Source organism: Helianthus annuus, chromosome 7 (genome assembly GCF_002127325.2).
Source record: "Helianthus annuus cultivar XRQ/B chromosome 7, HanXRQr2.0-SUNRISE, whole genome shotgun sequence".
Taxonomy (NCBI): Eukaryota; Viridiplantae; Streptophyta; class Magnoliopsida; order Asterales; family Asteraceae; genus Helianthus; species Helianthus annuus.
The window spans coordinates 89,735,114-89,748,815 of NC_035439.2; the positions used below are offsets into that span (position 1 = coordinate 89,735,114).

At 35.7% G+C, this 13,702-nt stretch overlaps 2 protein-coding genes across 5 annotated transcripts; both read right to left on the reverse strand.

Moving 5' to 3' along the window:
* Positions 1-747: 747 nt before the first annotated feature.
* On the reverse strand, positions 748-2,713 carry LOC110925556. Of its 2 annotated transcripts, none has more exons than XR_004863477.1 (2): positions 2,339-2,713; positions 748-2,019 (listed from the first exon to the last, which is right to left on the reverse strand). XR_004863477.1 is itself a non-coding variant. In XM_022169484.2 (2 exons), the coding sequence occupies exons 1-2, from the start codon at positions 2,379-2,381 to the stop codon at positions 1,699-1,701; spliced, it is 339 nt and encodes a 112-aa protein (XP_022025176.1). In that variant the 5' UTR covers positions 2,382-2,713; the 3' UTR covers positions 748-1,698. The 2 variants fall into 2 exon arrangements, 1 of the variants encoding a protein (XP_022025176.1); XM_022169484.2 differs by having other exon boundaries at positions 748-1,994.
* Positions 2,714-9,609: 6,896 nt separating this feature from the next.
* LOC110923050 lies at positions 9,610-12,856 on the reverse strand. 3 transcript variants are annotated; one of them, XM_035975693.1, is made up of 7 exons: positions 12,473-12,852; positions 12,233-12,330; positions 11,865-12,001; positions 11,378-11,487; positions 11,148-11,255; positions 9,906-9,984; positions 9,610-9,736 (listed from the first exon to the last, which is right to left on the reverse strand). In XM_035975693.1, the coding sequence occupies exons 2-6, from the start codon at positions 12,259-12,261 to the stop codon at positions 9,937-9,939; spliced, it is 432 nt and encodes a 143-aa protein (XP_035831586.1). In that variant the 5' UTR covers positions 12,262-12,330; positions 12,473-12,852; the 3' UTR covers positions 9,610-9,736; positions 9,906-9,936. The 3 variants fall into 3 exon arrangements, with proteins under 3 accessions (XP_035831586.1, XP_022022928.1, XP_022022927.1); XM_022167236.2 differs by having other exon boundaries at positions 9,610-9,984; positions 11,865-12,087; positions 12,473-12,856; XM_022167235.2 differs by having other exon boundaries at positions 9,610-9,984; positions 12,473-12,851.
* Positions 12,857-13,702: the final 846 nt, after the last annotated feature.

Genomic DNA, 13,702 nt, shown 5'->3' on the forward strand with positions numbered 1-13,702 from the left:
AGGATTGTATCCTTGCTGACTCAAACTACTGGGTTGAGGGTAACGTCACCTTCAAAAGAGGGGCCTACTACAATAACTAATATAATCTCTTAAACAAGTGCAAAAGTACAAAAATAATCAAAGGTTACACTAACACACGAGTCGGATCCAAATGATTCATCTTGTCTATCTGTTTTTATTTTTATTTTCTTTTTTCAGCATTTTAGTTAGTTTTATTTTCTTAGTTTAAAAATCTTTTCTAACATTTTGATTTGATTAGACGTTGAGGATAAACCGGTACTAAAAGCTCTTGTGTCCTTGGACGACCTCGGTATCTTACCAACACTATACTACATCCACGATGGGTGCACTTGCCCATATGTGTGTTTAGTGTTAGTAAATATCGTGTTTTATAAATTTAAAACTTGGCTAAAAGTGTAAAAAGGGCTTAATATATACATCTAATATATATAACACTTCGCACACCATCATGTCCTTCCTTGTTTGTTGGGAGTATTCTCTCTGTTGCCAGGTGTATCCCTCGTCCTTCTAGATCCTTCTAGATGACGAGGTCCGGTGTGTGGTCTCACGTAGGCGCTTTCGCGCATGCTATCTGGGACCATACCCCTTCACCTAGTTTATTTTGACGCCTTATAAATCTCTTTCAAGATTATTTTTAGGAAAAAGATAGCCTGATAAATGTTACGTACAATTTGGTAATCAAGCATATGATCGATATTTGGAAGGGAAGAAGAATAACACAGAGAAGAAGAGGGTAAACCCAATCAATACATCGATACCTCAATCTGTTACAACACACACACTATATAGCTACTAACTAACCACTAATCCCCTACGCTATAGAACAATTAAATCTAACCCCCTTTACTTATTTTGACCCGTAACAATATTCTTCCCTTATAAGACTTTTGACCTCAAAAGTCAAAATAATAATAAGAGACCCACTAATCACAAGTATCAAATACAAATGCATGTGCTTTATTCCAACAGTGAAGACTACAACAGTATCCGCCGAAGGTAATGCAGTATGGAGTGCACGAAGGATTGCATAGAATATGCATCCAATCAAAATGAGTACCCCACATCAATAGAGTGAACTGATGTGTTAAAAGTTGAATACCCCACTCAAGCCTATTGTACTAACTAAACAATAATTCTCCACTAAACAAAAGAGGATCCAAAGAACAATAACCAATAAACCTCCAATGATATATTGACCAAACTTCACTACCACCTCCTGTTATAGCATTTCCCCTTCAAAGACTTTTGCCCTAAAAATTCCACATTTGAAAGATGTTTCCATAATTCAGATTATGGAACCCGGATCCCAAACCCACATAGTCACATTTCTGTTCTGAATTGACCCTATAATCAAGTTGACTAGATTTATTAGGCTGAAAATTTGTGGATCAATTGCAGAACTTAAATCTCTCATGGAGCCCTTGCAAAGTGCATCATGACTCATGTCATAACAATATTCGAAAGGAATCCTTTGATCAGCTGGAGGCTGTGAACCACTATTGCATTTCGGATCACAGACCAAACCAGTATCTGTCAACTTTAATTGTTTTAACCCTCTGCCAATATCGTTATGCACATGAATATACCCATCTAATGACAATGCAATTCGGGTTCAGATTTAGAATTCTCATTGCCAATATCAATTACTTTTAGCCCCCGGTACGTTGTTTTTCTTACTTAAATCTTATTTATGGATATCTTCAAAGTGCTACTTGAACCGTCCAGAAAAACATCACTCAATTTGCTAAACAAGATGATAACATAAAATCGAAAAAGAATTGTATGCTCTAATATAAGATCACAAAGAACTACTCGCCCAAACATGTAGTCTTCCTTCTCATACTCATCAATTTGATGAATTATCCCACCGTATTTAAATTCTTCCATGGTTGATTCACTAATAACATCATCCTTTACATCTAGTGAGTCTTTAACATCCTTTACACCTGACAAAGCTTTAACATCCTTGACACCTACAAAATCTTTAATATCAACCACCTGTTCATTTTCTCTTTTCATCAACTCATCAAGAGTAATTTTAATATCAAACTCTAAATCTTTTTTCTGTAAATGGAAGAAGTAGGATCAAATGGAGAGAAAGAATCTTGCAAGCCATTAGAATCAATTTTTAAAGCTAACGAAATCACATCTTTCACCTTAGTGCCGCTATATTGATGCCATTTAGCAAATATTTCCCTAATTTCAGGTTCTAAACCACAGATGAATAGGTATATAGCGTAGATTTCAGAAATTTCTTCCAGATTTTTAACGTGATCGAATAAGATTTGAAACGAATCACAATATTTTTTAAGAGTACCTTCTTGGCTAATTGCCATAATCTTCTCCGATGCGAATTCCATGTTTATTTGCTGCTGAACTTGAAACCCAGAACTAATTTATACTTCAAATGTTGTTGTTCTTGATGAAAATTGATTCAGAACTGGAATTGTTGTTGTCGAATGGAATCCTTGATTCCACTGAATCTCTTCTTCAAAGAAATTTGATGTTGCTACCCAATTCTAGAAACCAAAATCGTGACTATTGATATTGTAGCCCTAATTCTAAGGACTACTCACGACTGTCATGATATTATTGCTGCCTAACTCACCCACAAGTCAAGAGGATGATTGCTCTGATACAATAACCTGTTATTATTTTATGGAAAAAAGATAGCCCGATAACCTATTAATACATTATATTATATCCCTGACATTTATCAAAACATATTTATAGTGGCATCCTGCAGATTGTTTAGTATATGCACATGGGTATGACTTTTGACTTAATTAGCAGGCCTTAGCTTGACGTATGTAGTGTTTTTCGTACACTTTTTCCTCCCTTTCTTTTTTCCATTTTGCTCACCCTTTTCCCTTTTATTTTCTCCCCAGCGATTTTTTTATTAGTGTTATCTATTATTGTTTTCTAATTTGGATGTTTTGTTACTATTTTTTATTTTTTTATATTCTTTTGATTTGATATTTTATTATAAATTTATTTGTTTAAATTTTGTTTAAAGTTGAGTCCTTCTGCGTTTCGACGTAAGTTTTATTTATAACCAAGCCTGGTCGTATATGATAATTCTTTTTTTAGATAGCTTTCGTGTTGCCTAACGTTTATTTTACGACAACATAACTTTTTCTTAATTTCTGAATATGTTTTTTTCTTTATCTACGTTTCAATTTTGCAACTTCACATGCTCTCTTTACGTACTTAACCACGCCACTGTCACTGCCACACTTCACATGCTCTCTTTACGTACTTAACCACGTCACTGTGACTGTCACTGCCACAACGCGTCATATTGGTTAAAGTTTTTTTAATGGCTAAGTTGTATTAGAAATAAAGTGTTTTTCTTTCGACTAATGGTACCGTGCCAATATTCTGACGTACCGTACCGATTCCGACCAAACATCAGTATTCGTATCAGTATTATCAAAACCGATATTTCTTTTGTTGTTTTTGACCGATATAAAATACGTGTTGATATTCTCTTGAGCATATTACAACTTTAACTTTTTGGGTTTTCTCTTTCGGTTGCTATTGTATTTTCTGATACCGTAACGAACCGAACAATACCAACTAAATCCTTGCTAGCCCGCTGCGGAGAATAGGTATATACAAGATCTGGGTTGGTTCTTTTACAATAGGTTAAATGAAATTTGGGGGTTGGGTTCTTTTTGAGTGGACTGTAATCGGAAATTCAGGGCGTCATTACCACCACCATCACCATTAATATCGGTAATGAGATTTGGAAATTCTCAAACCTTATGGATGATTTTAGCACTTTCCCATTTATTCTTTTGTTTTTTAATTTTAAAAATTTTATGTTATCTTTAAATAAAAAAAGTACAAATAAAATATAAATACATATACACACGTTTATATATTTACACATTTATTGTAATTTTTTTACCTTTAAATAAAAATTAGTAATAAATTAATGATATTTGGTACGACGGGAAAGACATGTGGTACTGATGTTTGGTATGAAGAGTTGACGAAAGGAGATGATGTATGAGTGCTGAGAAAGAGGGGGTAGTTGTGGCGGCGGCAGTAGTGGTGGTGATTGTGACAACTGTGCTCTGTAATCGATGTACAATGTAAAACAATGTCAATTATTAATAAAAAATGTGTTTTGGTGTTATTATGTGTGTATTTGTGTTTGATGATTTTACGATTTGATTCGATTCTGATTTCAAGCTTTAAATCGCTTTCTGGAAAGTTATACGCAAAATGGTGCGTAAACGCAATCAATTTAACGCGACAAACACTCCGGAATAGTGAAATAGGCTTAACATACCTTAAATAACCTTCACATAACTTAGAAATAAGTTTTGGATGGTTTGGTGTGTTGAAATCAAGTTTGTTCGATCGCAAGGACTATTTGTGTCAAACTGCGAAACTATACTGATTTGTATGGTAACGAACATTCCAGAACTTGATCATAAGTTAAACATACCATGAATATCCTTTACATAGCTTAGAAATAGGCTTTGAGGGGTTCGGTATGCTAAAATAAACTTATTTGATCAATAGGGACTAAAAGCATAAAAAAGTGCATAAGTTTGCATTTTCGCGCATATCTTACGTTCTGAATATATCCGGACACCCAAAAATTTATGTAATCATTAAAATATTTTATTTTAGTGATTGGCATGATAAAATTCCATTCGTCGCTTAATTTGGATCGTTTTTGCGCTCGTTACGACTTCCGTCGTAATTAACCGAACAACGCAACTGTACGACCAAACGAACCGACATCCGAGATGTTTTTGAGCATATTTTAAGTTCCCTATACTTTAACTTCATTTTAGAGCCTTGAAATGAGGTTAACGGGGCTTAAACGTGTCAAAAATGCATCAAAACAAAAGTTTTTCAAGTTCAGGGACCAAATGTGACAATCTGCCAAACTTGCTTAGGCGGCCCGTGTAAGATATTGTCTGGGTCTACGCGGCCCGCGATAGACTGTCAGATCAGAAACAATGAATCTGGACTTTGGGCTTGTTTTTGATGGTTTTAATGGCTGATTTGGGATACCATCTGCTTGTTTTGATGGTATTTCATGTCCCCCTTGTTTAGTAAAACCATTAGCCCACATGAGTGGCCAAGATTGTTCCCTCTTTAGCAAGGAATGATCTTAACGGTTTACTAAAAACTATATATAGCCATGCCCTCTTTCATTTTTCTGCAACCTTGATCATTTTAATGCTCTAAGTTGAAACCTTTGCTTCATACCTCGGTGTTATAGATCAAGTTCTCCCTAGCTTGGACCCTTTGTAAGCTTCTTTCGTTCTTTTATTGCTTTTCGAGCATGAAAGTCAAACAGTGTTTGACTTTCTGCTTTGACCACGAATTGGTCAACACAAAGTTCGTTTGAACTTTGCAACGTCAACGTAATCACGATGGTTATAGTCCCTTGTGACTATACCTACTGATTACCACGTTGACTAGGCGTAGTGACGAGTTGTAGTTTCGGTCAAAATGCGCATTTGTGCTTATTTTGCAACCAAACTACTGTTGGGTATCAAAACACTTTGTTTTGATATCAAAACCTGTTTTCTAACTTAATTAAACATGTTTAAACATGTTTAGCTCGTCACTTTTAGTTTAGTACTTGTTTAGAATCGTAAGTCAAGCGGTCTAAACCACCGCTTAGACTTTCGAACTCGACCCGTTTGGTCGATCATTAGGATTCGACCAAGAATGTTTAGTGACCATAGTTGCATAGGGAATAACCTTCCAAGGTTATACCTTATGGTCACATAGTTTAAGTAGTTGTATGATAGGTAGTTTATATGCCTTAGGTAAATGACCAAAATGCCCTTTTAATGCATAATTGGATTTTAAGCATATGTAACTTAAACTTTTGTCGCTTAACTGATTATGCAACATATTTAAACATGTTAGGGCATGTAATACTTGTCATAGGACTAGTTAGACGTCTCGAACGCGCGTTTGCGCGAACGATGCGTTAAAGTAGCGTAAGCTACCTTAATGGGTCGTAATGGGTCGAAAGCACTTAGGTTAGGTTCCGATCTAGAATGTAGGCTTTGTTAAACCATATCACATGAGTTCCAATACTCATTTGGTTTACAAGACCTCATTCTGTTCGATCTTCCGATTTAGGTGTCGATTTATTTACTAGTGATTCGATTACTAGGTGATGCTTGAGTTTCCATGGTTTGCCTGAGCTTGTTGAGTTCTTTAGACTGAGGATATTTGCACCTCGATGTGAGTACATAGTTCCCCTATTTTACTGCTTTCGATTGTTTTGGGGTGATTCATATGTATTAAAACAATTTCGATATTTTAAGCGATTGTTTCAAAAACGATTAAAATGGTTTATATTAAACTAATAACGATTTCGATAATGTGAACAAACTTGATGGTTGTAGTTACATAACGAATAACATTCATTAATTTTGGCCGAACCGACCAGTATTAGGTTATGGTACCATAGGATCTGACAAATCCCGTTATCAGACTACACCCATGGCTATGTGTGGGGGTTGTGTAGGTAACGACCGAATCTGTGATTGTTAACTTACCCTTTGGTGGTTTGTTAATGCGAGTTCCTAGATAGTCGAGTCATGAAGGTTTGGATATTATTAGCGAGACGACCAAAAGTAATTTCACAATTAAAAAGAGAATGATTTGAAACAAGTTAAACGATTTGAAACGATTTAAACGAGATAAACGATTTGAACAAACGATTGGTTTTGGGTTGTGATTAGGTAATGGGACGGGTGTAGCATGATAAAAGCATGGTAGATACGCCGTTGGTACATCTTATATATAAGTGCTTTTATCATATTACATTCCGTGTCATTATTTAGTTCACTTGGGAAACGATTTTGAAACGACGTAACACAACGATGTTTTCGAAATGATATAAACCATACGAGTTTTGTAACGAGAACAATTTACGATTTGGTTTACTAAAACAAATGTTTTGGGTTAAGAATCATGGCTGTGATATTTTATAAACTATAACCACTTGATTTGAGTTGGTTAATTATGTTGCAATACTATTCACATTTTCAAAACAAGGTTTGTAACTTTTGACTCTTGTAGTCTAATAAGGTACTGCAACATATAAGCGAGCCATGAATCCGACACTCTCACAAAACCTATGTGCTCGCCAGCATTTCTTTGCTGACTTTGTTTTTACATATGTTTCAGGTGGTGTTGCATGATGTTGATTGCTAGGATGCATGATTCATATAGGATCCGGACGAGGCCTTAGTGACCTAATAATAATGATAGACGATATGTAACTTCTTTGTTTGGTTCAAAGACAATGTAAATTACTTAATGAATCAATAAAACGAAAATTTTGTATCCATGGTTGTGAAACAATAATTCTGTTACAACACTCCCCGACGTTTCCGCTGCGGTTTCGTTGTTTTAACGCAGTCGGGGTGTGACACTGATGGAGGTGGAGGTAGAGGTGGAGAAGAGAGAATGATATAAGAGAAATAGTATGTATGGTGTGTGTATATCGAAAATCAGTAGTGGCCGGACTCTCAAAATCCAAATTGACGGGGGGCGAACTCTTAAAAAATCCAATACTTTACACTATAAAAAATTCAAAAATTTTCAGTAAAATTATACCTACGAACGAAAAAATCAGTGGGGGTCAAGCTACCCCCTAACCCCAACAAAGCTTCACCAATATGTGTATATATATTATGATTAATTTACTATTTTTTTATTTTAAAGGTAAAAAGGTTAATTAAAATATAAGAGTGTATATACAATTGAGTGTGTACGTGTATATATATATTATATTTGTAATTTTCTTTTTTGTTTTTTATTTAAATATAAAAAAGAAAATTAAAAAAAATAAAAGAATAAATCGGCAAATTGCCAAAATCGTTCTCAGGTTTGGGAATTGCCAAAATCATCCATAACTTAACATTAGTGATTTGGATGGAAATTACAACAAAAATGAAACCCCTGGAACTCAGATACAAAAAAAAATATATTTTTGGACAAAAGTGGCTAAAGTGGCCTAAACTCAGGGACTATTTTGACATTTTATAAACATATTGTTGATAGCATGGGCCCACTCCTTCCCCTTTCACCGACGCTACCCCTTTCACGCCTCCCCATCACGTCACCTATAATGCTATGCCGGAATGGTGTTTAACGCCTGATCACCGCGATCGTAGTAAAGACGTGATCTAGTTACACACAATCTATCTTTGACAACTTTATGTAAGGACTGATTCGTTCGATTAACGTGTTCTGAGTGCAGAATCCAACGAACACGATGTGGTGAATCAACAATCAAATCTAAATATGAATCCAAGCTTATATTAAACTTTGTAAACACTAGATTCTATTATAAGATTTGTACTGTAAACCCTATAATCTCTACAAACTCTTATGACAAGCTTAGATATAAAAATCTTGATCAATTTCCCTTCCATAGGAACCACTTTCGAAAAGGTTCGCTCATGCTTAGTCCTATTTATAGCCCCATGAACATTGTATGAATATTATGGTAAGCAATTTCATAGACATTGTATGGATATTACAATATTGCCCATAATGTCACTAAGAGTAAAATACACAAAGGTGTTGTTTGTTTTCTAAGAGATAAAATGTCTGCAGTATGCGGACCATATCTGCAGATATCTATAGAAGGTGGACCTAACCTCTGCATTCTACAAGAAGAAGACTGTTTGTTTTTTAATGTATGTAGACTTCTAAAATAATCCGGTGGTGATGTACAGACGATGGTGGTGGTGGACGGTGATGGTGGTAGATGGTGGTGGGTGGTGGACGGTGGTGGTGATAGATGATGGTGGGTTGTGGACAGTGGTGATGGATGGTTGTGGGTGGTGGACGGTGGTGGTGGTGATGGACGGTGGTGGTGGGTGATGGTGTTTAACCCTCTGCAGACCTTAGAAGATCTTAGAAGTGGTTGGGCCAAGTCTGCACCAAGAAGAGCTCGCGCATACGTTTTTTTAATAAAACGTCTTCGGAGAAACAAACAATATGCGCGTGGCAACGTCTGCGGGTGGTCTGCGCGGCGTAGACAGAAGAGCCTGCATAGAGCTTTTCAGAAAAAACAAACAACACCTAATTGATTGTTACAATTTACTGCACTTACACTTTAATATATACTAGTGGGGAACCCGCGCGTTGCTGCGGAGTCGATAACTCGGGGCGAGAACATAATTCAAACATAAAAACAACAAAAAAATTGTATATAAGTTGTAGATCTCATCGGTATCTTTATCCGCCTATTTAAACCATCAAAATAAACAAAAGGAATTAAAGAATAGCATAATAAATGGCGAATACGTATATAATTTGATGGGAGTACAGAGGACATACATGTAAGGTAGCATCTAAAAGTTGGCGTAACAGTTGAGAAGGACGATTTGGACAATTTAGAACTTGTGATGTTGTCGTTCTATTTGTTGAAACCGCAACATGGTAAAAATAATTAAGGTAGCATCTAACACTTGGCGTAACAGTTGAGAAGGACGATTTGGACAATTTAGAACTTGTAATGTTGTCGTTCTGTTTGTTGAAACCGCAACATGGTAAAAATAATTCTGTTGGCCAGATCCGTAACCAATAATTATAACTTCCAAATAAAAATAAACAATACTTTTAGCATGTAGATAGAGATATATGTCTTATCAGGTTTGCAAGGACCATCACAATGTGGCTATGCATTGCTTCAGATGGATCCTACCTAAAGACACATCCAAAAACACAGCAAGTTCTAATTTGGTGTAACAGTTGAGAGTAGCCAACTGATGTCCAGTCATCCAGACATAATAAAAAACAATTAAGTTATTACGTGTAGAGTCAAATAATACAACCTTAATATGAAAATCAAAAAAATTAATATAGAGGAAAACCTTCTTGGCAGCTTCTTCACTCAAGTAACGATCATGTGGTGTATATATATGTCATTTTTCTCCCTCGTGGCATCCAGTTCTAATGAAAAAAGCATAAAGTTGGGCAATAATTAAAACTCACTCCCATACTTATAGTTATACGTTCCTAAGAACTGTATGCAAATCTATATAACCACCTGTGAATTTTAGATTCGCGGCCAATAAGCATGGATTGAGTGTAAAAAAGTATTGACCCGTACTCAACCCAAAGCAACCAGGACCTGTTTCAACCCGACAAAACTGCCCCCATGATGTACAATCTTTAAAAAAAAGCATTTTTAACCGACCCGACCTGACCCGAAACCCGTTCTGACCCGAAAAACGTTCCGACCCAAACCCATTTCGACCCGAACCCGTTTCGACCAGAATCGAAACAACCCCTTTTTTAATTGACCCGTTTTTACCCGAACCCGTTTTGACGCATGACCCAACCTGGCCCGACCCGTTTGCCTGGTCTACCATTAAACAAACCAATGCTTGTTGTACAAAAAAAAATAGACATACCATTACCAATGATGGACCTTGTGGTTTGCACTTTGTAACGCATTTAGTCCCCAACCAACAAAGTTAAGGATTTCAGCCTTTCAGGAGGTCCAAGGATGGACTAAATGCGTTACAAAGGGCAAACCACAGGGACCATTGTGTACTTTTACCAACGAAGGAAAGAATATAATTCAATTCATGTAACTTATTTTATTCATAATGATAAGACACATAGAGGGAATAACGTTAACATATTAGCTTATTGTAACTATATTCGTTTAGGGGGTGTTTGGCCTAGCTTTTTTATCCAAGCTTATAGCTTTTTTAGCTTATTTTTACAAAATAAGCACTAATAGGTGTTTGGTTTAGCTTTTTAAGCTTGTGCTTATTAGCTTATATAAGCTAATTCCAAGAAGCTTATTGGAACATGCTTATTTAGCTTATTTGAATAAGCTTATTTGAAGTTTATGGTTTTTTTCTCATTACACACAATGATATTATACCCCTTCCCATAATACAAAATAACTTAACAAACAACTAAAGATTAATTATTAATTATCAACTTGTAGAATATAAGCTAATCCAAACACTTAAAAATAGATTATCAAATGAAAGAAAATAAGCATAAGCTACTTAAAAATATAAGCATAAGCCAAAAAAATAAAAGCTAGGCCAAACACCCCCTTAGAACAATAATCCAGAAGCATTATTATAAGTTACCTGAATTGGTAGCAAAATCTTGAGAATGTGAAATCTATGAAGTAGACGGAGCGAAGATTCTGCAGCCCCGTATGAAAGCATATAATCTATCTCCATCATTATCCTAAACTGAATAAACAAGCTTATAGTTATATGACAACAGAAACAAGACCAGTAACAGATCCAAAAGAAGCACGAATAATAAAATACATTTGATCACAGTACTCTATAGGTAATTAAAAAAACTGTACCGTGCTTAAACTCAAAATAGATGACGCGTGTTTATGAATTGCGGATTCGATATCCTTTGAAAATGATAATCCAAGACGAGCGGCAATTCTCACTCCCTGAAGAATTCTTGCTGAAAAGGATTACAGAAGAGCATTATTGAAACTTAGAGTTATTTTATTAAGATGAAAACTCGAATATGCCACCATAAACTCATAGAAAGCGTAAAGTTTCATGCTAAAAAGATTTAAAATGAAAAGTGATGAACTAACCACAGTCCTCTGTGAATGACACATGAGCAGGTACTAATGTTCGTAGCTTAAACCATATGACATAACAATTATATAACTACAATAGTAATCTAGGGTTATAAACAAACTGATATAGAAAGTTTTATCATATATTTTGCAGTTTAGAGGGTCAAAGAACAAGTTGTTTTCACAAATCCACCGCAACATTAAAAAAAGTTAAACCTGTCACAAACAAGTACACAAACCATACACAAAATACCTGTTAACAGTGAAGTCACGATGCATAGAGTTTTTCCCGAGATTAAGGTCAAACTTGTCACAGCCTCTAGGCATTTGAGATACGATAAATTTTTCTTTTTCTTCAGAATCTTTCGCCAACGTCTTAAAGCTGGAGACCTGGTATACAACATACAGAAATTTAATAGTGAATACAACGTACCTCGATAACTGATCCCTTTATATGCATTCTACATATAGGAAACCTGTGTCCAACAATTATACAATGATGAAACTGCTTTTTAATTTGCAAAATTAGCACTTGTACTTAAACCACCAACATCACATGCAATGAATCGAACATCACAGAAATGAAGTAGTTTTAACTTTTAAGTTTTAGAAAAGGAAAACCTGACTAAGATCAGCTGTAGTAATAACATCAAAATCTTTGGCCGGACTGTTTAGAAGTAAATCCCTCACACAAGCACCAACCAAATAGGCTTCAAATCCTGTAAATAAGCGTACCATTTATGTCCAAAATATTGTACATTCAGTAAGCACACACATACCAACTATCAATGGCTTGTAAATCTAAATTCGAATTCAATTCGAAGAAATATAATGGAAATCAGGAGCACAAACAACACATACCTAATTTCGTGTGAACTTACATGGAGGCATCTTCCATCTGAATCGCATACTCCAAACCCTAATTGTTATCAAACAGAGTTGATGTTCAATCCAGGTTGCTTGCGAGCAGAATAGAAGATCCCCAAAACCCAAAATTACAAAAGTGAATTGTTGTCGTTAGAATCCCTAGCTCGCTTCACCGCCGTTGCTGGACACATCCGCTCCGCCTCCCTTCCCTTCCCTTCTGTGGAACTGCATATAAAGCATCTCTTTTCATTGTAACACTTTTCTTATCAGGGGTCGGATGAAAACGATCGGCCGCAACATTCAATAGGAGGTTTAAGGAATTTAGTGTTCATGAAAGAGAAGAAGGAATTGTCTGAATTACCCCATCCAGCGTCTTAAAATATGGAGATTCTATCAATTTGCCTGCTTTATCTTTGTTGTACATATTGCTTTAAAATTAATACGTATGGCAAAATTACCATTTTGTACATCACTTCTCCTTTTTATAATAGTATAGATATACCGTAGCAAATTTAAAAGATGAATTGAAAGCAATAATAATTGAAGATACAGTTGACAGATTATTAAAGAGAAGACAAGATTAGGGACCTGTGTGATCTGAATCCATGACTCCAAGCTCAATGAAGGTCCACCTTGTTGCCATAATCACAAACATTCAAACAAACAGTTGGTGGACATCAGAAAGATTATCAGATTGCAATAATATACAAGCAAATTAAACTATAGGGGTGCATCAATTTGCAATGAAACAGATCAGATGGAGAAAGAAGATGAAATAAATTAAATTATTAAACAACTAATTAGGGCTGGTGCATGAATTAATCTGAAAAGGGTTAAGTGATATGACGAAAACCTAAAAATGAAAAATATCAAAATAAGTAGAAACTGTAACAGGTGTTCATCAAACCATCATCGCCGCCGCCTGAAGACGGCAGTTTCACGGTCGTCTCCATCACAGATAGGCCCCCTCTCTTAATTCCTGATCTTCATCCTCCTCCCTCTTTCGATTTCTCCTTATGTCTCTCTGTCTCTTCACTTTCCTGGTCACGAAATCGCCACCTCTTGCTTGAAGGAACGTCGCTTCATCCAGATCCATTGTAACCACCACCGTGGCCATAAAGAAAGAAATGAAGAGGCAGCATTTAATCCCACTACAAAATCTCAATTTTAACCCTACGGGCGTCTTAAAAATAAAGCCAAATCCCTATTATATTGGCTTGCACT

What these genes read in the sequence shown, in the direction of transcription:
- LOC110923050 (XM_035975693.1), bottom strand. Translation starts at nt 12,261, where the DNA reads ATGTTATTACTACAGCTGATCTTAGTCAG. An exon ending in CTACAGCTGATCTTAGTCAG is followed by an intron (nt 12,002 to 12,232) that starts GTTTTCCTTTTC and finishes GTTGTATACCAG; the next exon opens with GTCTCCAGCTTTAAGACGTT. An exon ending in CTATTTTGAGTTTAAGCACG is followed by an intron (nt 11,256 to 11,377) that starts GTACAGTTTTTT and finishes TTGTTTATTCAG; the next exon opens with TTTAGGATAATGATGGAGAT.
- LOC110925556 (XM_022169484.2), bottom strand. Translation starts at nt 2,381, where the DNA reads ATGGAATTCGCATCGGAGAAGATTATGGCAATTAGCCAAGAAG. An exon ending in TATGGCAATTAGCCAAGAAG is followed by an intron (nt 1,995 to 2,338) that starts GTACTCTTAAAA and finishes AAGATTTTGTAG; the next exon opens with GTGTCAAGGATGTTAAAGCT.